The sequence below is a fragment of the Podarcis vaucheri genome (assembly GCF_965113315.1).
Source record: "Podarcis vaucheri genome assembly, chromosome: 7".
Taxonomy (NCBI): Eukaryota; Metazoa; Chordata; class Lepidosauria; order Squamata; family Lacertidae; genus Podarcis; species Podarcis vaucheri.
Genome location: NC_138765.1, coordinates 5,794,097 through 5,817,578, shown reverse-complemented (window position 1 = coordinate 5,817,578; position 23,482 = coordinate 5,794,097). Strand labels below are relative to the sequence as shown.

Genomic DNA, 23,482 nt, shown 5'->3' with positions numbered 1-23,482 from the left:
AACACTTTGAATTGTGCTCGGAAACATCCTGGGAGCCAATGCAGATCTCTCAGAACCAGTGTTCTGTGGTCCTGGTGGCCACTCCCAGTCACCAGTCTAGCTCCTTTCCTGGGATAGGCTTTGGAAGAATGGTTGGAGGTTTTTCCCCCAAATGTGAATATGAAGGCTTACCATCATCTGGTTTTGGTCTTTGTGGTGTATCTCTTCATCTGTTCTTTCCATTTGCAGCCCTTAGCATCACATTATCGATCACCCGACCCGTATAAAGGGAGATTGCTAACTCCTATTGTCCCATGTGAAGTAGGGGAAACCTGGGAACCCAACAGGAGGGAGTCGGACAGTAATAAATCAAGCCCTGAGGGTCTCTTTCCCCAAGAGCACAAGAAGAATCCAGCAGCTGGATCAGACCAAAGGCCCACCTAGTCATAGAATTGTACAGTTGAAATGGACCACAAGGATCATCTAAAATATAGGAATATTTTGCCCAGCATAGGGCTCAAACCCACAACCCTGAGATTATGAGTCTCATGCTCAACCGACTGAGCTATTCAGCTTGTGGTGAGCTTTGGGCTTGGTCACCCACAATAGGCTTGGCAAACCTCTTCCAGCCACCTGTTCCCACAATGGCCAACCAGAGGTGGGAGGCAGCCTCCTGCTGAATATCAGCTTCTGTTAACGTCAGCTAACAGACGCGATAGCTAAAAAAGCCAATGCAATTCTGGGCTGCATCAATAGGAGTATGGCATCTAGATCAAGGGAAGTAATAGTGCCACTGTATTCTGCTCTGGTCAGACCTCACCTGGAGTACTGTGTCCAGTTCTGGGCACCACAGTTCAAGAAGGACACTGACAAACTGGAACGTGTCCAGAGGAGGGCAACCAAAATGGTCAAAGGCCTGGAAACGATGCCTTATGAGGAATGGCTAAGGGAGCTGGGCATGTTTAGTCTGGAGAAGAGGAGGTTAAGGGGTGAGATTCCACCTAAGCATTAGGAAGAACTTCCTGACAGTAAGAGCTGTTCGACAGTGGAATTTGCTGCCAAGGAGTGTGGTGGAGTCTCCTCCTTTGGAGGTCTTTAAGCAGAGGCTTGACAACCATATGTCAGGAGTGCTCTGATGGTGTTTCCTGCTTGGCAGGGGGTTGGACTCGATGGCCCTTGTGGTCTCTTCCAACTCTGTGATTCTATGATTCTATTCTATGATTCTGGAAACCACAAATGGGGAGAGTTACAGCTGCACTCAGATTCCGCTTGCAGGTTTCCAGTAATGGGCATCTGTTTTTTCACTGAGAGAACAGGATGCTCGACTAGGATGCCGGGCCTGATCCAGAGCCAAAGAACACATGACATTAAATGTTGCTTTTGCACCTGACAAACAGGTTTTAAAAACACAGATTCCAGTGGGCCTCTTATTTAATTACCGTATTTTTCCGTCTATAAGACGCCCCCATGTATAAGACACCCCCTATTTTGGGGGACTCAGATTTAAGAAAATGGGGGGGGGGAGATGTATTTGTATATAAGATGCCCCCTAATTTTTGACATTAATTATTAGGGGGGAAAACCCTAGTCTTATACACGGAAAAATACGGTACATGTCTCTTTGTGCTGTGGGGGGGGGGAGGAGTCAGAAAATCAGAGGAAAGTAGAGTCTGGGCTGTTGCAATTTCCTGAGAAAGATACAAATTCGTTTGCCACACTCTTCCCCCTTTTAAAAAGAAGCTCCTTTGGATCTGTCCTTTGACTCCCCTTTGCAGTAGAAAATTTGGATCGAAGCTCCATATCCCATTCCCGGACTTTTGATTCTCATTTCTCCATTCTATACTCGCAGCGACATGACTAGAAAGAAGCTTCATTTGGATGCTTGCTTTTATCTCCTTCAAAGTCCTCGTTACACAAAGATGTAACTCTCAATCCCAGAATGAAAACTATAGCTTACCCCTTAAAGGTAAAGGTAAAGGGACCCCTGACCATTAGGTCCAGTTGTGGCCAACTCTGGGTTTGCGGTGCTCATCTCGCTTTACAGGCCGAGGGAGCCGGCATACAGCTTCCGGGTCATGTGGCCAGCATGACTAAGCCGCTTCTGGCGAACCAGAGCAGCGCACAGAAACGTCGTTTACCTTCCCGCCAGAGCGGTACCTATTTATCTACTTGCACTCTGAGGTGCTTTTGAACTGCTAGGTTGGCAGGAGCAGGGACCGAGCAACGGGAGCTCACCCCGTCACGGGGATTCGAACCACCGACCTTCTGATCAGCAAGTCCTAGGCTCTGTGGTTTAACCCACAGCGCCACCCGCATCCCTTCAAGCTTACCACTTAGAAAGGGTCTTTTATCCACTTCTTGTGTTTTCAAGATTTGAGTACTTCACAATCAGCCAAAACACCAGGACGTAATATCCACCAAAACATTCACAACCAGCAGCCCCCACCCAAAAGTGAATCTTATAGTGGAGTCTACCAGTTGCCTTGGTAAAGGTACAGAACGCCAGAAACTCATTCTGCCAGAAACCTACATTCAAAGAAGAAGTTTCTGGACAACCAATGTAGGAAGCAGTTGAGTCCTAATCGCCCCTTGAAAGCCAGATGTGATCTGAGGAGGGTGGAGTCTCCCCCACTTGCTAGATTTGTGTACCACAAAACTGGAAGTCGCTTTAATTTAACAATTAAACCAATTCCCTTTGGAGATGTTCAGGATCTTTACATTCTTTGTCCTTCCAGGTTGTGATGCTTTCATAGTTTACATCAGGGGTCAGCGAACTTTTTCAGCAGGGGGCTGGTCCACTGTCCCTCAGACCTTGGGGGTGGGGCGGACTATAATTTTTTTGGGGGGAAATGAACAAATTCCTATGACCCACAAATAACCCAGAGATGCATTTTAAATAAAAGCACACATTCTAGTCATGTGATTCCCGGACCGTCCCTGGGCCAGATTTAGAAGGCGATTGGGCCGGATCCGGCCCCCAGGCCATAGTTTGCCTACCCACGATAGAGACTAGGGGTCAGCAAACTTTTTCAGGAGGGGGCCGGTCCACTGTCCCTCAGACCTTGGGGGGGGGGACTATATATTTTTTTGGGGGAAATGAACAAATTCCTATGCCCCACAAATCAATCAACCATTTTATTCGACCGTCAGTCAAAAGAAGTACATTTATCAATACACAGTTAAAAGCTCCAGGAGGATTTTTGAACTTAGCCAACACTAAAATGGGCTAGACAAATAGCCCCATATCAGTACACTCAATTATAGTCTTGTGACGCTTAAAAGCTACAAAAAGAAATTTGGCCACCAAGGAAGGTATAGCTCTAGTGACGTTATTCAGCAAGTGTAAAACCTGGTTTTCTCCGGGTAGGGAGCTAGATTGACATAGGAGTGGGTCTATAAAATTTTGTCTAAGCTCTGCATAAAAAGGGCAAGTCAAGCGAATGTGTTCGGTGGACTCAACCACACCCATGACACAATGGCAGGTTCTCTGGGCGTATGGTACTCCCCTGTACCTTCCCCACAATATCGCAGAGTCAAGGACATTTAATCTAGCCGCTGTAAGAAGTCTACGGTATTCCACATAGTGAATTTCTGCAAGGTAGGGGGCTGGTATGGTCCGATAAATCTGGTCCCCTAGGAACATCCCTGGTTTTACCTGGGCTATGTCCTCTTGTCTGGCAATGTCACTCAGTCTCCGGGAGATCACAGCTCTAGCTTGATTGTATGTCATAGACTCAAGGTAAAGGTGAGACAATCCTCAGGATTGAACCTCGTTAGTGACCTCCCTTTCCCACGATGGTTGGAAATCGTCCCTCAGTATCAAGGGGGCAATACCCACTGGGTTAAAACAAAGCTTGAGCCATAGCCAGAGCTTCGTCTTCAAGGCCACATACCGTAGAGCTTGCCAGCTGACCTCTAGTTTCATAACCGCACCCGCTACCGAGGGGGGAACCTATGCCCCACAAATAACCCAGAGATGCATTTTAAATAAAAGGACACATTCTACTCATGTAAAAACACGCTGATTCCTGGACTCTCCGCAGGCCAGATTGAGAAGGCGATTGGTTGGGCCGGATCCGGCCCCCGGGCCTTAGTTTGCCTACCCATGGTTTAGATTTCTGGTGTGTCCCCCCCGCTCTCCTTTTTGTTATTTCTGTACTTTTTTGGGGTGGGGGTGGGTGGAGGGGAGGGAGAACAGATCTATAGAAATAATAAAGGGCGACTGAGTTCATGTCTGCAGCTGTGAGTGTGGCTTAAGGCCAAGTCCAGCTCTTTCCTCCTCCTCCTCCGCTGCCTCCCCTTCTGGGTGCCTCAGAGAGCCGTTGCAAAGGGTGTGGACCTGTGTGGATCCAGCATTTTGAGAAGGGAGCAGGACAGACTGAGTAGCCGACCAAGGTAGGGACAGAGGCACAGAGAGGCGTTTGCAAGACATTTGAGCCCTGGCGGATGGGAGGGGGACCTCGGTTTTTTAGCTAACTGGGATCCGTGGGCAAAGAGACTGGACACCGAATGGCCGAACGGCGGCTGTACGTCTGTGCCAATCTTCCTGTGCAGCTATGTGTCTCTCTCCCACCCTTCCCTCTGTCAGAATGCTGTAGGGGAGGGGAATATGAACGCTTGGCAACCAGAGGCACTTCAATGAATTGGTTTGGCAGGCACCCCGGGGTGAGGAGGAACCCAAGGGTGGTCGTTCCATATCACCCTCCTTCTCCTCCCTGAGATGGCTGAGCTCGCCTCCACAGTCAGTGGCAGCAATTTTCTGAATATGAGTTGCTGGAAACCTCCGGGGGGGGGGGGGGAGAGCTGGGGGGACTGCACAGGAAAGGTTATCTCTATCTATATCTATCTATCTATATCTATATCTATCTATCTATATCTATCTATCTATCTATCTATCTATCTATCTATCTATCTATCTATCATCTATCTATCATCTATCATCTATCATCTATCATCTATCTATCTATCATCTATATCTATCTATCTATCTATCTATCTATCTATCTATCTATCTATCTATCTATCTATCTATCTATCATCTATCATCTATCTACCTATCATCATCCTATCTATATCTATCATCTATCTATATCTATCTATCTATCTATCTATCTATCTATCTATCTATCTATCTATCTATCATCATCCTATCTATATCTATCATCTATCATCTATCTATCTATCTATCTATCTATCTATCTATATCTATCTATCTATCTATCTATCTATCTATCTATCTATCTATCTATCTATCTATCTATCTATCATCTATCTCTATCTATCTATCTATCTATCTATCTATCTATCTATCTATCTATCATCATCATCCTATCTATATCTATATCTGTCATCTGTCATCTGTCATCTATCATCTATCATCTATCATCTATCTATCATCTATCTATCATCTATCTATCTATCTATCTATCATCTATCTATCTATCTATCTATCTATCTATCTATCTATCTATCTGTTCTGGGAAGGGGGGGGGTGTTGGAGGAAGGCAGGGGTCACAGGCAGAGGCAGCCTCAGGGCCTGCTCCAATTGGACGGTGTGTCCCGCCCTAATCCCCAGGGCCATCTTCTTAGTTTAGATTATTTATTTGCTTCAGTGCTTCATTTTTGAAAAGAGACGATTTGGCAGGAAAGAACCATATAAACGCCAATGAATATGGAGAAGGGGAGGGAAATGTTCCCAGGCCCCGCAGCCTCTTCCCCAATGTGATGCCGCCCGTTTCTCAGCAGCTGGGTGAGCTCTGCCCTATTTTTTAATTGAAGTTTTTGCAATACAGTGGACCCTCGGGTTGCGAACGTGATTCGTGTGGGATGCATGTTTGCAACATGCAGCCTTTGCAACCCGCATCTGCGCATGCGCGGGTTGCAATTCGGTGCTTCTGCGCATGCACGACTGTTCTGGTACTTCCGTTCTGGTACTTCCGAGTTTCGGAGGTCCGTAACCTAAAAAAACGCAACCTGAAGCGGCTGTAACCCGAGGTATGACTGTACAATAAAAGGAGCAAGCCCACTTGCAGGTAATAAAGAAAAGAAAGAAACTAAAGAAAGAAGGAAGAGAAAAAGAAGCTGCAAGATCCTGCCTCATCAGTATACCTTAATTTTCATCCTCTCCAGAGGCAGGTGTGCCCTCCCAGCTCTCACCTGGGCTCCCCCCTCTCTTCTCAAAGCCTCTCACCCTGGGAGCTCTCGCCTTCTCTGCCTCTCACACCTGTATACAGTTCTTACCACAGTAGAATGAGACAAATAACATGAGAATGATAATAAATGAGAGAAAAGAGAGAAACAAAGAGATAAAAGGACCTGCAGCTGTCCACCGGTCAGATGTGTAGTCAATATTTCTTCCGGTCGGTCAAATGCTCCTTCTATGTTATTCAATTATTCCTTTTGCTGGACGTTGTTTTTTCCAGCTTTCCACCCAATGCTCTCCAGTTTGTTTACTTTTTCTATGCAGAAAGTCTTAAAAAGATTCTTCTGAAGAAGTGTGCAAGCACACGAAAGCTCATGCCAGTAACAAACTTAGTTGGTCTCTAAGGCGCTGCCAACCTAGCAGTTTGAAAGCACGTCAAAGTGCAAGTAGATAAATAGGTACCGCTCCGGCGGGAAGGTAAACGGCATTCCCGTGCGCTGCTCTGGTTCGCCAGAAGCGGCTTCGTCATGCTGGCCACATGACCCGGAAGCTGTACGCCGGCTCCCTCGGCCAGTAAAGCGAGATGAGCGCTGCAACCCCAGAGTGGGTCATGACTGGACCTAATGGTCAGGGGTCCCTTTACCTTTAAGGTGCTAGTGGAAGGAATTTTAAAATTTTGTTTCAATTATAAAACAGTCCCTCTTTATTCCTTATCTCCTCCTCCGAAAGAAAAGCTTTTTAAAAGCTGTGTTTGTATATTAATGCATAGAAGTTCAGTTACTTTAAAACCTTAATATGTGTCCCAATCCATTTCCTGTGTCGTTTGCATCCAGATATCAGCTCTGTACCAGTCCTGTATCTATATATCAGTCCATCAATCTTGTTTGTCCAGTCTTGCTCCTCTTTTTCCAGTTAACCAGAGGAGCAATATTCCTTTCAGACTGCACACAAAGTCTATCCTTTCTCTGCTTCGGCTCCACTTCTCCCCCCCCCCCAAATAAATAAACCAAACCACCAGTATTTGGCAGCTCTGTTCCTCCCAGTCTTTGCACACCCGTGTGCAACTCTGCCATTCCATTCTGCTTTCCAGACTGCGTCTCTGATTCAAATATTTTTTTCTTCCACCTTGGCTCCCCCCGCCGCCCCCGATCTAAGCCTGCAATTGCCAGAAAAGCAGCTTGAATCTCCTTTTCTGGCAATTCTGGCACTTCATCAACAGATTCTCCTAGAATCATTTTTCTTTTTTTCTTTTTTTAAAAAAATGATATTTATTGAAAATTTTAGAATTAGAAAAGAAAACAAAGAAGAAAAAAGAAAGAGAAAAAACAAAGAAAAAACAAACCACAATCAAACAATACAAATTAATAAAAATCAAAATAAAAAAATAACACAACACGCTCAAAAGACAAAAATATACCACAAACATTTAAAAACAAATCCAATATTCTCAAATCCTTAACTGTCATTACCTTCTTTCTTTGACCTCCTCCTCCTCCCTTTTTTTGTATCCTAGTTGTTAATTGTCACAGCAAATCCTTTCCATATTTCATAATATTCTGTCATTCCATTACCTTAATCTATTTTAATCTTATCTTACTATAAAAAATTCTTAAAGCTTAAAACTTAAATCTTATTTTTGCCAATTTCTCATAACCATAATATTCTTACATAATTCTTTAAACATTTTTACTAAAGCCAAATAATTTCGTTCCAACATTTTTCTAACATTCATCAATTTTATAAAACAATCCTAATAATAAAAAATAAAAACAACCCAATCTTCATCCAGCGTCTCTTCCTCCTGGTCCCGGGTTTTGTCAGTCCTTTCTATCCCATCAATCTAGCGCATTAACCTGGTAATCTTATGTCCGAGGCCCTTAAGTCCCTTCCATGTCTCTTCCGCAGCTCTTCTTCATATTTATAGCTGTATTTTCCTTTATCTCCTGCTCCTTTCACTCTTGGGAGTTCCAGCTTGACAATGCTTTTGACCCTTCTCGACAAATCAGCCCCTTTTCCATAGTCCACACTAAACTCTCCTAGAATCATTTTTCTCAGCTGCACGCCTATTTCCTCAAACAGTGCTATTGCCACATTAACTGTCAATGGAGTGCCTTTCAAAATTCTCCATCCTTGCGGTCACATGCATTCACAGTGCAGCCTTCTCACAGTCAAGCAGTGTGTCCTTGTGATGCTTAAAATTCCAATCTCACCACAAGTACAAATTTCCTTTGCAAAATAAATATGAACAACGGAGGCACAAAAGAACCGCAGGACGAGCCCGGGAGAAAACATCTCAGAGATAGGGAACACCTTTGTTTGATTTATAGTTCAAACTGAACTTTCTGCTTGAAGTACCTTCACCAATAACCTAAATCAGTCATCAGGTCACATTTTGCATGAGCACTTAAATTGACATAGGCATCGTTTCAAAGGCAGTGAAAGCAAAAATAAGAGGAGTGGCAAGTGCTTTTGCTGGACTGATCTTCAGTGCCTTAAGTGGTTCTTAGGCAATGCTGAGATTTTCTCCCGCTCCCAGATCACTCACCCAGTAGATTTTCTCTATCCTGTCAGTGAACAATCCACTCTGGAGCTTCCAGAAATTAGTTTATTGTTACCTCCGACTGCAGAGATAGAGGGTAGATAAATAAATCTGTTGTTCACTTAATTGCAACTTTCGGAAGTTGCGACCGAGCTGGATAAGCTCCTTCCAGGAAGTCCATCTCTTCCTCTGCTCCCCACCTGCAGGTTGCTACTCCAGCCTCCCCATGGACCTCCTGGGCCCATGGACCCTCCTGTTGGCCTCCTTCCTCTTCTGCTTGCTGCTCCTCTCGGCATGGAAGAAGAAAGAGAAGCTGCCGCCTGGACCGACTCCGCTGCCCTTCATTGGGAACCTGCTGCAAGTCAACACAAAGGACATGTATCAGTCGCTGATGAAGGTAAGTCTCTGGACGCCTGTCCATCCATCCACCCGCCTTCCCTCTCACTTCCTGGCCAAGCACCAAGCGCCCTCAATAGTTTTGCAAGCCACTCGGGGACTTGGAAGCCTAGATGTGTGGAAGGAGGGGACCCCAGGGGTCACGTAGCCCAACCCCTGCAGTGCAGGAACGCTTCAAGTGCACATTCCTCAGCCAGGAGTGAGAAGGTTCGCTTATTGCGTCCGAATCGGCTCATCGAGCATAGATAGATAACGCGATAGATTCGTTGATGCAGGAATGCCCTGGGAAGTGTGGGGCGCCCATTGCTTGTCATGTAGCCTCCTTACAGATAATAATAATAATAATAATAATAATAATAATAATAATAATAATAATAATAATAATAATTTTTATTTATATCCCGCCCTCCCCAGCCGAAGCCGGGCTCAGGGTGGCTAACAACAATAAAATAGTACAACATTCTAAAATCATTCATTCTAAAATCAATTCAAATCAAATTGATGGCAACCATTGGGCTAGAGATTCTGTGAAGATTGCCAAAGGAGGAAGTCAGGCTGTGCCCTGACCAAAGGCCTGGTGGAACAGCTCTGTCTTGCAGGCCCTGCGGAAAGATGTCAAGTCCTGCAGGCCCCTGGTCTCTTGTGACAGAGCGTTCCACCAGGTTGGAGCCGCAGCCGAAAAAGCCCTGGCTCTAGGTGAGGCCAGCCTAACCTCTCTGTGGCCTGGGACCTTCAAGATGTTTTTATTTGAAGACCGTAAGTTCCTCTGTGGGACATACCAGGAGAGGCGGTCCCATAGGTACGAGGGTCCTAGGCCGTATAGGGCTTCAAAGGTTAAAACCAGCACCTTAAACCTGATCCTGTACTCCACCAGGAGCCAGTGCAGCTGGTATAGCACCAGGTGAATGTGATCTCGCAGCGAAGACCCCGTAAGGAGTCTCGCCGCGGCATTCCGCACCTGCTGGAGTTTCTGGGTCAGTCTCAAGGGTAGCCCCACGTAGAGCGAGTTACAATAATCCAGTCTGGAGGTGACCGTCGCGTGGATCACAGTGGCTAGGTCAGGGCGAGAGAGGTAAGGAGCCAACTGCTTAGCCTGGCGGAGATGAAAAAATGCCGCCTTTGTTATAGCTGCAATCTGCGCGTCCCTAGAGAGGGAGGTGTTGAAGATCACACCCAAAATCTTAACAGACGGCGCTGGCACTAATTGCACCCCCTCACGAGATGGGAGTTGCCCCCCCCAATCCCATATCATCCCGTCCCAGCCAGAGGACCTCTGTCTTCGAAGGATTTAACTTCAACTGGCTCCCACGTAACCATCCAGCCACAGCTTCCAAACATCTGATCAGTGTGTCTGGGGCAGACACAGAATGAAGGGTGGGTACCCAGATGGGTTTGCATTACACACACACACAAACACGCACACACACCGCAAATGTCATGCAAATGACAAAAAGGCTGTATGGGGTGACCCCCGGAAACAAGGAGGGCTTGAAAGAAAATGGGGCAGTCCCCCAATGGTGAGTCCCAGATGAACAGAATCTATGTTCGAGTCAGAAAGGGATCCCAAGGGTTATCTAGTCCAACCCCCTGCCAGGCAGGAATAAAAGGCAGCCTTTCTTTGCCTCTTTGTTGTGCTATTTCTAGAGAGGCACTCAAAAATCCCAGGGCTCTCCCCACACCCCAGATTAGGCAGCGATGGTGTTGCCTTGATTGGACTAGGAAAGAGAACAAGATGAGGCATTCGTGTTCCAGTTTTTGTAGACGATGATGATGGTGAAGATTAAGGTTATTATTATGACCCAGGACCTGATCCTATAGACACTCTAACCAAGAGTTTTCCCAAACTCTGTGTCATGACACACTCATGTGTTGGCTGCAGTGTGTAGATGTGTCGCATGAATGCTCCCTGCACTCCTCCTGGGGCTGGAAAGGGGCTGGTTTATCCTCCAGTTTGCTAGTAGAAGTGATTTGCTGTGTCGCAAAATGAGGCATGTCCAAAAGGCATATCACCAACACACCAAGTCTGGAATGCTCTGCTCTGTTTTTCTGCCCGTGACCTGGCCATGCCCTGTTGCTCAGAACCCCTCTGATCCACTCTGCACATGACTTTGTGACTTTTGTCCGAATTCTGTTTCAAAACAAACTACTGCATTCATATATTTCTGGCCTTTCCATTCACGAAAAAGGGTTTGCAAGCGTTAATTAGAAGCGCCCTCAGAGTGTGGTCTCCACTTCTTCTGTTTGATGGATGAGGTAATGACAGGATGTTTTGCAGAGTCTTTCTTGGCACTGCCTAAAGGCGTTGCTGTTTTTGTAAGGTTTTTCCTTTCTTTCTCCAATTCTAAAGGGCAGGGATCTAAAGTTTGAAGAGCTGTTTTTCTCCCACTGTGTGTGCCCATTTTCAGAATATGTGCAACTGTGGTCGCCGCTTGTGCACATTTGTGTGTGGGGGTGTGTGCATTTATCGATGTGCATTTTATCCGCAACACAACTATTTGGTTCTTTGGAATTGGTTCGAGTTCCTGTGGGGATGCGGATGCAGTGCGGGGGCACAACCCACGTCCGCATAAGACATGCCACAGCGTGTCTGGCTGCCATGCCCGTTCTCTGACCTGTGCCTCCCTTGCAGAAAGCTTTGCTTAAAGTTCCACTTGGCTGGAGCAAGACAAGACAAACAGGCTTTCAAGTATCAGGGGAACATTTGGTGGGGAAACACCTATCTGACACGTGTATCGCTAGCGCTGGAAATGTGTTGGAAACACGCCCCGGGAAAGGCTGCCAACTTCCCAAGTCTTCGGAGCGCCTCTCCAGTGGCCCTCTCTGCCTGTAAATCTCCCTCAGTCCAGAGAGACCGGTGATAAGTGACCCTTCTCGCCTGAGAAGAGCACACTAATCTTCTGGTTTATCATAGCAGAAGAAAGACTCCTTCGTAGTTCTAGAACTACTTTATTTACAGTCTAGATACAAAGACTCCATCGGCACATCTGTGCTCTTTGAACAGAAAACAGCGACGCATACAGAAATGAAACTGACTTCCAACAGTAATGAGACTTCCTGTCTCACGTTCACTCAGACACTCACATGATGTATACAAAGCATACTACCACTGTTGGAGCAGCTCGGATAGATAAAAATCCTAACCCCCCCCCCCATTTTTAGGTAACCGTTGCTGCGTAAGCTAGTGCCGCATCAAGTGACATAAACAGATAGTTGCTATACACATCGTATACCCCTGTTGTACCAGTTCCACCTTCGGAACTACCTGCAACTGGCCTTGCTGGAAAGACATTAAGTTCAGGGTGGTTTCACTACTGTCTCTGCTAATAAAAGGAGCCTCTGCAGAGCTAGGCGGCAGCTTGTTTGGAGCTTGCTAGCTTGCTTGCTCCTGCACAGCTCACATGCATTCAACTCAAAGACCTGGGAGAATAAGAACTCTGCTATAATCCAATATCTTGCTCTCCAAGCGCTTTATCTGAATGTTCAAATATTTAAAAGGATGTCACATAGAGGAGGGAGAAAGGTTGTTTTCTGCTGCTCCAGAGAAGCGGACACGGAGCAATGGATCCAAACTACAAGAAAGAAGATTCCACCTCAACATTAGGAAGAACTTCCTGACAGTAAGAGCTGTTTGACAGTGGAATTTGCTGCCAAGGAGTGTGGTGGAGTCTCCTCCTTTGGAGGTCTTTAAGCAGAGGCTTGACAACCATATGTCAGGAGTGCTCTGATGGTGTTTCCTGCTTGGCAGGGGGTTGGACTCGATGGACCTTGTGTCTCTTCCAACTCTAGGATTCTATGATTCTATGACTCTTTCCCATCCAGATTCAGCTTGCTGACACCAACTACCTGGGGAGGTTACAAGGCCATCTGATATCTGAAGCCAGGCCAGATGGTGTGCTTTTCTCCTAAAATACTTTTTTTGGGGTAGGGAATTTGTAGAATCCTGGCTTGTGCATTCCCCATTCCTCAAAGCTTTCATGGGTTGCCACTCCCTCCACACAAATAGCTCTGACCTCCTTTTCTTCCAGGTCCTGGATGAGAGTCCCATCTCTCTGTACCTTATCCTGCAATGAATCTTCCTTTAGACAGAGGTCCACTCACTGGCTCATTGTCCCCCTTCCTTGAGGCACCTTGATCCAGAGAGCTCCATCTTTCTTTCCCATTTCTTGTGTGGATTGTTGTTGTTTAGTTGTTTAGTCGTGTCCGACTCTTCATGACCCCCTGGACCAGAGCATGCCAGGCACTCCTGTCTTTCACTGCCTCCCACAGTTTGGTCAAACCTGTAGCTTCAAGAACACTGTCCATCCATCTCGTCCTCTGCCGTCCCCTTCTCCTTGTGCCCTCCATCTTTCCCAACATCAGGGTATTTTCCAGGGAGTCTTCTCTTCTCATGAGGTGGCCAAAGTATTGGAGCCTCAGCTTCAGGATCTGTCCTTCCTGTAATACAGAGTTGTTCCGCCTGGCCTTTGGCTTGGAATCAACTTGATCCCCTCCCCCTCTTTCCTTTTTCCTTTCTCCTTCTGTGATGGAACTCCTATTTGGGGACTTCCCTGGCTTTTTTCTGGCCCACGTAGGACCAGTCTGGTTAGTTGGCCTCGGTGAAGATTGGACGTTTTCATCTCCAAAAAGTTTTTGATTTGAGTTTCTACTGAAATGAGGCTGCACTTTAATGTTGTATTTTAATCTTGTTTTTAAGTTGTATCTTGATCAATTGTTTTTATACCTGGTGTTAGCCACCCTGAGCCCAGTCTTGGCTGGGGAGGGCGGGGTATAAATAAAATTTATTTTACGATTCCTTGTCTTCCTGAAAACCAATCTATTTGCTCCATCTCTCCATCTCTCCACCTCACACAATGCCCTCCTCCTCTTTTCACAGATCCGTGAGAAATATGGTCCTGTCTTCACCATCCACTTAGGGCCCCGCCGTGTTGTGGTCTTGTGTGGATATGATGCCGTGAAGGAGGCCCTGGTGGACCAGGCTGAAGAGTTCAGCGGCCGTGGGGAGCAAGCCACGTTTGACTGGCTTTTCCGGGGTTACGGTCAGTCTCTGCTTTTGCAGTCCAGAGCCATGATTGTTATTATTTTTAATGCAGACCAAAGTGCATGATTATGGGCATCTATAGGGCACTTCTGGGGGACGCGGGTGGCGCTGTGGGCTAAAGCCTCAGCGCCTAGGGCTTGCCGATCGTAAGGTCGGCGGTTCGAATCCCCGCGGCGGGGTGCGCTCCCGCTGCTCGGTCCCAGCGCCTGCCAACCTAGCAGTTCGAAAGCACCCCCGGGTGGAAGTAGATAAATAGGTACCGCTTACCAGCGGGAAGGTAAACGGCGTTCCGTGTGCTGCGCTGGCTCGCCAGATGCAGCTTTGTCACGCTGGCCACGTGACCCGGAAGTGTCTCCGGACAGCGCTGGCCCCCGGCCTCTTGAGTGAGATGGGCGCACAAACCCCAGAGTCTGTCAAGACTGGCCCGTTCGGGCAGGGGTACCTTTACCTTTACCTTATAGGGCACTTCTAGTGAACCTCCCCTGGTCCTATGAAGCAAATCAGACATGTTCAACCGGTTGACCTCGATTGACAGATAGATCCCTGGATGATCCTGGTCGATCGCGGGCTCCTGATCGATCGCGGGATTATTTAAAGTGGCAGTCGTTTGGCATCTGCTGATGATGATAGCGGATATGATACTTGGCTTTAGCGCTGCTTTTGTTTGACAGCAGTAGATTGTTTGGCGAGCGATTTATGGCATTCCCCCTTAGGCTCAACAACTCGGGGCCCTCCTCCTTCCTCCAGTGACAATGTGTAGATCACTGATAGGTTTCTTATACTGGGAGTAGATCACAGTCTCTTGGGAGTTGGATGTGCCTGAAGTACATTTTTAAAATACATGTTTTACAGTGGAAATAAGTGAGGCAGAGGGAATGCCTTCCAATGCCATTGAGACAAGCCATCAAGAAGGGTGCTGGATGAGAGTTTGCAAGCCCCCACCCCACCGCAACTCCACGATCCTGTCAGGAGATCAGCCTACACTCGAGTAGGACCCTGGCAGAGAGACATACCCGACTGGCATGTTCTTTCCCTCCTGGGAGATTCATAAGCTTTCTTCAGCCCGAACGTCACAGCGACCGATGCCAAACGACACTGGCACACTTAGGGATCCGCAGAGTTTGCGCATTATGCGTGTGACAGACCTCAACAACTCTGCATTTTGGCTAATCTACTTTATTTACACATGGAGCACTGCAACATGGCTCCCTCTCTCTCTACCATCAGACAGCAAAGAGAAAAAAACCCCAAAGGACAATAGTCCCACTTTATGGAACACAATAACACAAACATCCTGTCTCCGTCACTTCCCACTCTGTGGAGTCAAAGCATATACCGTCATGTGATAGACAACAATCCCATGACTGCAATCACGGAGCAGGAATTCTAACAGATCCTATAAAGAGCACAACTCTCTTTGCACACAACAACACACCCAGGCACACACCCTATGAGAGGAAACCCTGACGCTTACAATGTTCTTCCAAATGCTGACATTACAATTTTAGAAACCAGGCAAAAAATTCAAAATGTGAATTTTTAAGGGGGGCATTCTTCATTGTTGTGCAGTTTCAACCACGTTCTCATTCAGAGCACATGCCTTCCTCCTCCTCCTCCTCTGCTTCTCAGGGGTTGTCTTCAGTAACGGGGAACGGGCCAAACAGCTACGCCGATTCTCCATCACAACACTGAGGAATTTTGGGATGGGAAGGAGATCCATTGAAGATCGGATCATGGAGGAGGCCCACTTCCTGCTGGAATCCCTGAGGGCAACAAAAAGTGAGCTCAGCTTTGGTGTCTTTAAGAAATGGACTCATGTTATGCTAGTGGTCCAAACCAGGGCAAGACACACTTAACTTCGGGAGTATAGGAAGTGGAAACAGGTTCAAACAACCCTACTCCCTAGCCTTCATGTGGACGATGGAAGTCCAGGGGAGGGTCTACTTGGCTTATCTCTGTATTATACAACTTGGGATCAAAATCCTCTCATGGGTTTAAGAGAGTAGAATGAAAGCATTCTTAGATGGCTTTGCAATATGTGGCCTCTACCACGTTCTCAGCCCCCTTTAAGAATTTTTCTATCATCCAGGGTGTCTTGGACGCTGTGCAATGCCATATTTCCATTTCCTAGCCAGAGTTGCAGATGCCAGGTTCACCCCAAAATAATCAATCAATCAATCAGTCAGTCAGTCAGTCAGTCAGTCAGTCAGTGAGCTCAGTTTTGATATCTTCAAGAAATGCTGCTTAATGAGTTACAGGTGATAGTTAGAAACAGTGGGCATTTAAGTGGGCAATTGAAGGCTTTATACTGAATATTATATTTACTTTTGGTAATGGGTGGAAACAGACGTAACTTAGCCGGAGCTAAATACATCACCAACACTCTACATCCTATCAAAGTAATGTTTCTCAAAGGAATAATGAGGTAAGACTGTACTGTTTTGCAAAGTGTACTCTTTTTTAAAATATATATTATTAGGAATTTAAACAAAACATATTATCTTAAAACATACCATCCTTAATCCCCCCCAGTTTCCCCTCCCTCCATAAAACAACCCCCTCCCCCCGACTTCCCTCAGTTCCAGTCTCTGCTTTCTCTATAAAGCCATTTCCGACTTCAGAGGAGAGGGGATTGCGAGCAGAAATCCTCCCACATCCTCACGCGGGGGGCTAGCCTTTGCCCCCGCGAGAGTAGGGAATCCCCGGGCGTGTCGGCGACCCGGCCCGCCAATCAGCGGGCTGGGGAGGCGTGGTCTAGCCTATTTAAGGCTAGGCAAGCCCGGGGACCGCCCTCTTTGCCCCTTCCAGCTGAGCAGGTTTTTTCCCATCCCACCCACCCTTTAGGTTTAGGTTGCTTTGACCTTGCTATGGACTTCGGTTGGTCGCCGCAAGGGGCCTGGTAGGAATTTTTCCAAGTTGGCACTCTTCGAGCCTTTTGGTTTTTTCGCCTACCTCGTAGCAAACGTCACAACTTATTCGGTGTTGGCGGTTAGGCATTGGCAGGGGTCAATTGTTATGCTAATAAAGGGGGGAAGGAAACGCCATCACCTTCCCCAAAAGAAAAGGGTAGTCCGGTAGAGGACTCCGGGGGGCGTTGCCTTGTCCGAAACCTAGGGAGGTAAGGGCCTCCGGCATGCCCCAGAGCGGTGACACCCGTTGGGATCCTAGTTGGCGTACTTCAACAGGACTCCCACGGCTTGTGGATAACCCTTCCCGGTCTCCATGCCGGGTAGTCAATAGGAGCCAATGCCTAGGGCCAATACCTTCCAATTCTGTAATCAATAAAGTTGTGGCCTTTTATGCCCATTAACCTTAATTACCGTGCCTAGTGTCTTTATTTCACATGGGGGAGGGGACTTGCCACGCAAATGCTATTCTCTGCATGTTACAAAATTGTATAAATCTTTAATTTATCTGACTGGTTATTATCAATAAAAAGTTTGTGAGTGTTTATTCAAAGCCCGCCAAAGAGTCCAATTCACTTTGTTGCTTCTTTAAATACTTTGTAAAAGGTTGCCATTCATCTTTAAAGTCACAGTTATCCTTGTCCTGTGCAAAGTGTACTCTTGATTTGTTCCTGGGTTGAGTGACTTGCTTTCTAGGTGCTCCCTTTGTGTGTCTTTCTTCCTAGGCGCACCCTTTGACCCCACCTACATGCTGAGCCGCACAGTGTCCAACGTCATCAGCTCCATCGCCTTTGGAGATCGCTTTGAATACGAAGATAAGGAGTTCGTTTCCCTGCTCAGCATGATGCTGGGTAGCTTCCAGTTCACTGCTACCTCTTGGGGGCAGGTAAATTGGAGGGGAGAGGGAGAGCACATGGGATGAGGCCATGGAAACAAGGAGAGTTGCCCCTTTCCCCTGGTCCTGAAATAATCTAAGATCTCCATAAGCAACAGTGCTTGGGAGTAGCTGAGAAAAAGCTATTGACCGTTGTTGGGGCAAGTCGCTCACTTGGAGCTCTCCGCGGTGCTGCAACTCCTGATCTGCCTTCCTGCTTGGCCAGGTCTGACTGGAGCAAGTTTAGAATGTTGCCGCCAATTCCATATAGTCCATCAACTTGGCGGAAATGACTGGCAAGATCCAAGACCAGGGAGAAGAGTCGGTGGAAGAAGATTGGAAAAAGTTTACAGACTATTTATAGAAGTATTGTAAAATTAAGGAATGTTAGAAAAATGATGGCATGAAGTTATATGGCTTTAGTAGAAATGTCATAAGGAATTAAGTATAAATAGATTAATAGAAAATTAAAGGAAAAATAAGGCAAGAATGTGTTAAGATAATTATAGGATAGAAAACAGAGTAAGATGGAAAGGAATTGCTGAAACAATTAATAGAAGTGGACTACAAAAAGGGAGGTGTGAGGAGGTCGCTGGAAATAAGTGAATGAAATATAAGATATTGAAAATGTTTGAGGTGTTTTTAAATTGTTTTTGTTTGTTTTTGCTTTGTTTTGTTAGTCCATGTAGCGTTTTTGTATTGTATTTGTATTGTTTTTTCTCTTTTCTTTCTTGTTTGTAGTGTTGTGTTGAAAATGTTGAAAAAGTAATAAATATCATTAAAAGAAAAAAAAAAGTTTAGAATGTTGCTTCGGCCTCACATGATCCCAGATTGAGCTGTTGAGGCTGCTAGCACTGTAAGAAATTCCTTCTCACCCTCTGAGTCCTCCTCCAAGTCTCCATCTTTATCCCCAAAAGAGGAGAAGTCAGACCCTGAGGTCATGTCTGTTACAGCTGATAGCTTAGTCAGCAGTTGATGCCAAGTTCTATCTGGAGTCAGGAATTCCACCTGCCTGTTCTGTTCTTCTTAGAGAGAGACTTTCCGAGTCTGCCTTTTTTCTAGTCTCTTCCAAACTTCCATGATATGTTTCCAACTTCCACAGACCTTCACCTCAGCTTCACTTTGTGCAATATCTGTTTTCTCTCCCCTCACCCTCTGAAACCAACACAAACAGCTCTATGACATGTTCTCGGGCGTCATGCAGTACCTGCCTGGCCCACAGCATAAAGCCTTCAAGCAGCTCTTAGGGTTGGAGAAGTTCATCATGGAGAAGGTAAAAGACCACGAGGAGACCCTGGACCCCAACTCCCCTCGGGATTTCATTGACTGCTTCCTGGTGAAAATGCAGCAAGTATGGCGATTTTATTCTATAAAATATGAATATTTTTTTTTCCTGGAAGGAAACTAGAGTTCCTGGAACGAAGCCACCTCTTCAACACTACTCAACTGTCCCTTCACTCTCATTGGTTTAATCATGACATCACTGCAGCTTAACCAATCAGCAGGAAAGAACAAGCTTTGAATAATAATAATAATAATAATAATAATAATAATAATAATAATAATTTATTATTTATACCCCGCCCATCTGGCTGGGCCTCCCCAGCCACTCTGGGTGGCTTCCATAGAAACCAAAAATACACTAAAATATCACACGTTAAAAACTTCCCTGAACAGGGCTGCCTTAAGATGTCTTCTGAATGTCAGGTAGTTGTTTATCGCTTTGACATCTGCTGGAAGGGCGTTCCACAGGGCGGGCGCCACCACCGAGAAGGCCCTCTGCCTGGTTCCCTGTAGCTTTGCTTCTCGCAGGGAGGGAACTGCCAGAAGGCCCTCGGCGCTGGACCTCAGCGTCCGGGCTGAACGATGGGGGTGGAGATGCTCTTTCAGGTACACTGGACTGAGGCCGTTTAGGGCTTTAAAGGTAAAGGTCAGCACCAACACTTTGAATTGTGCTCAGAAACGTACTGGGAGCCAATGTAGGTCTTTCAAGACCGGTGTTATATGGTCTTGGCGGCCGCCCCCAGTCACCAGTCTAGCTGCCGCATTCTGAATTAGTTGTATTTTCCGAGTCACCTTCAAAGGTAGCCCCACGTAGAGTGCATTGCAGTAGTCCAAGCGGGAGATAACCAGAACATGCACCACTCTGGCGAGGCAGTCCGCTGGCAGAGAGGGTCTCAGCCTAAGTACCAGATGGAGCTGGTAAACAGCTGCCCTGGACACAGATTTGACCTGTGCCTCCATGGACAGCTGCGAGTCCAAAATGACTCCCAGGCTGCGCACCTGGTCCTTCAGGGGCACAGTTATCCCATTCAGGACCAGGGAGTCCTCCACACCTGCCCGCCTCCTGTCCTCCAAAAACAGTACTTCTGTCTTGTCAGGATTCAACCTCAATCTGTTAGCTGCCATCCATCCTCCAACCGCCTCCAGACACTCACACAGGACCTTCACCGCCTTCACTGGTTCTGATTTAAAAGAGAGGTAGAGCTGGGTATCATCCGCATACTGATGAAGACATATGAGGACCAGATTTTAGTCTCTACTCACATATAATCTATGAAGCATCCCCCATTACTATTTTCCTTCTGACTTAGGATAAGAAAAACCCAAACACAGAGTTCTTTGCAAGGAATCTGGTTATGACAACCCTCAACATCTTCTTCGCTGGCACAGAAACGGTCAGCACCACCTTGCGCTATGGCTTCCTGCTTCTGCTGAAATACCCGGAGGTTGAAGGTGACTGTGGAAGGGGGAGGAAAATAGGGTGGAGAGATGTGACTTTGCCTTTCTATGGAAGGGTCCCTCTTTGCTTTCCCAGCTATGAGCTGGGATCCTTCTTTAGCTCCCTGGAAGGTGCAAATAGCACTGTTGGTCTCATTCTGATGATTTCTCAACAGAGAAAGTCCACGAAGAGATTGAACGGGTGATTGGCTCGAATCGCACTCCCAACATGGATGACCGTCCCCTGATGCCCTACACGGATGCTGTGATCCACGAGATCCAGAGATTTGGTGACATGCTCCCCTTGGGAGTAGCAAGACGTGTGACCCGTGATACCCAGTTCCGGGGATACAACCTTCCCAAGGTACGGTGGTTCTATTAGTTCCTGAGGCTCAAACCCTTTGGTACAATTTCCAGATACATTTTGTGGCTCAGCGAAATTCCCCAAGCACTCTGTCTTGTTAGTGTGTGAGCACCGACTCTTGGGGATCCTTTTCTTTGTCTCAGCACAGTTCCTCATAAATTTGTCTGTGTCTTCACAACATCAGGAGTCCAGCCCTTTCCGGTTCAATTCCCATTACAGGAATAGACACCTCAGTCATCCAGTTATTCTCCCGATGTATTTATCGTTCACAAGTTGCATTACACTACTGGTCTACATGAAAAATAAAAAACAGAACTACAATGGTACCTCAGGTTAAGTACTTAATTCGTTCCAGAGGTCTGTTCTTAACCTGAAACTGTTCTTAACCTGAAGCACCACTTTAGCTAATGGGGCCTCCTGCTGCCGGAGCACGATTTCTGTTCTCATCCTGAAGCAAAGTTCTTAACCCGAGGTACTATTTGTGGGTTAGCGGAGTCTGTAATCTGAAGCGTATGTAACCTGAAGTGTATGTAACCCGAGGTACCACTGTATATACTTCTTGAGTTAGAGTGGCGTCCGGCACACTTCCCTGTGCCTCTGAGCTTTCAGACATCTTCCTGGCTCCAAGCAGAGTTTCGCAGCAGCGGTGTGTGCCTTGTGTAGGTGCAATAAATCACAGTCCGTACACAAGCTTCTTTCTAATCTAAAGAGGCTTTATTTACGTACAGCATAGCAAAATAAATCAGCCGGGAGATCGAGCAGACATCCTCCGGGTTCCTCAGTGGAAAGAGAAAAGTAACTCAGGCACAAAGAAAGATTATGTCAACAAACCACGCCTCCTCACAATACAGATCTCTGCTCTCTTCAGTCATCCTGCCAAAGAGGCAGTCTTTCACATATTCATGCAGTCACAATGACCACTGCATGCGCTGATAGGAACACCAGCTGCAGGGGAGAATTATCGGTGCTTAGCAGAGGGACCACATCAAGGGTAGTGTCCCAGAAATGAGGAACTGTCATTGAAAAGACCCTGCCGGGGGTCACAGTCCCCAGTAGGCCACTTTGACAACTGTGCTAGATGGACAATTTCTTCAGTCAGAAGCAGGCACCACAGAGTTCAATGGCAGTCTTTGGAGAAACCATGTGTAGCAAGTATGGATGCTGGGGTGGCCTGGCAATATTTCCTTGTTCTCCCGGCATCATAGAATCATAGAATCCTAGAGTTGGAAGAGACCACAAGGGCCATCGAGTCCAACCCCCTGCCAAGCAGGAAACACCATCAGAGCACTCCTGACATATGGTTGTCAAGCCTCTGCTTGAAGACCTCCAAAGGAGGAGACTCCACCACACTCCTTGGCAGCAAATTCCACTGTCGAACAGCTCTTACTGTCAGGAAGTTCTTCCTAATGTTTAGGTGGAATCTTCTTTCTTGTAGTTTGGATCCATTGCTCCGTGTCCACTTCTCTGGAGCAGCAGAAAACAACCTTTCTCCCTCCTCTATGTGACATCCTTTTATATATTTGAACATGGCTATCATATCACCCCTTAACCTCCTCTTCTCCAGGCTAAACATGCCCAGCCCCTTAGCCGTTCCTCATAAGGCATCGTTTCCAGACCTTTGACCATTTTGGTTGCCCTCCTCTGGACACGTTCCAGTTTGTCAGTGTCCTTCTTGAATTGTGGTGCCCAGAACTGGACACAGTACTCCAGGTGAGGTCTGACCATCGCTGTGGCTTAGCAGGAGTGAGGCAGCTGCAAGGTCACCACTGTGCAGATACGCCAGCAGAAGGACCACATAGGCTGCTCTGGTGTTTCCACAGAGCACCAACCTCCCTGCTGACTCACCCCCCCACCGCCCCCCCCACGAGGCACCAGTCGCAATGCCTCTGCCAGCCCCATTGGCTGCTTGCAAGGCAGAGGACCAGAGTTGTGCTAACTCTCATAAATGGGGTCTTACACTATGCGACATTGCTGCTCTTTCTGGGATTAGGGTATGTTTATCTAAAGTGATAGGGACGTGGGTGGCGCTGTGGGTTAAACCACAGAGCCTAGGACTTGCCGATCAGAAGGTCGGCGGTTCGAATCCCCATGACGGGGTGAGCTCCCGTTGCTCGGTCCCTGCTCCTGCCAACCTAGCAGTTCGAAAGCACGTCAAAGTGCAAGTAGATAAATAGGTACCGCTCTGGCGGGAAGGTAAACAGCGTTTCCGTGTGCTGCTCTGGTTTGCCAGAAGTGGCTTAGTCCTGCTGGCCACATGACCCAGAAGCTGTACGCCGGCTCCCTCAGCCAATAGAGCGAGATGAGCGCCGCAACCCCAGAGTCGGTCACAACTGGACCTAATGGTCAGGGGTCCCTTTACCTTTTATCTAAAGTGATGGATTGCCACACTTGCTTGTATTTGTGGACTTTCTGGGGGTTGGCATGGCTATGATAAGCTCCTGTGCCTCAGAACTGACCACTGCACCAATTGGCCTGGTGTTGAAATCTCCCATTTCTCTCATATCTTCTTATTTCTCTTCCTTT

General features: G+C 46.9%; 1 protein-coding gene across 1 annotated transcript in view; it reads left to right on the top strand.

Annotated features, from left to right (window-relative positions):
* Positions 1 to 4,243: 4,243 nt before the first annotated feature.
* LOC309536844 (cytochrome P450 2A13-like) overlaps positions 4,244 to 23,482 on the top strand; it is a 20,158-nt gene continuing 919 nt past the window's right edge. The window contains exons 1-8 of the mRNA XM_082231203.1: positions 4,244 to 4,374; positions 8,867 to 9,057; positions 13,930 to 14,092; positions 15,724 to 15,873; positions 17,726 to 17,886; positions 19,049 to 19,225; positions 20,469 to 20,610; positions 20,772 to 20,959. Of these exons, the coding sequence (XP_082087329.1) occupies positions 8,887 to 9,057; positions 13,930 to 14,092; positions 15,724 to 15,873; positions 17,726 to 17,886; positions 19,049 to 19,225; positions 20,469 to 20,610; positions 20,772 to 20,959 (1,152 nt within the window). The 5' untranslated portion in view covers positions 4,244 to 4,374; positions 8,867 to 8,886. The remainder of the gene's footprint in view (positions 4,375 to 8,866; positions 9,058 to 13,929; positions 14,093 to 15,723; positions 15,874 to 17,725; positions 17,887 to 19,048; positions 19,226 to 20,468; positions 20,611 to 20,771; positions 20,960 to 23,482) is intronic.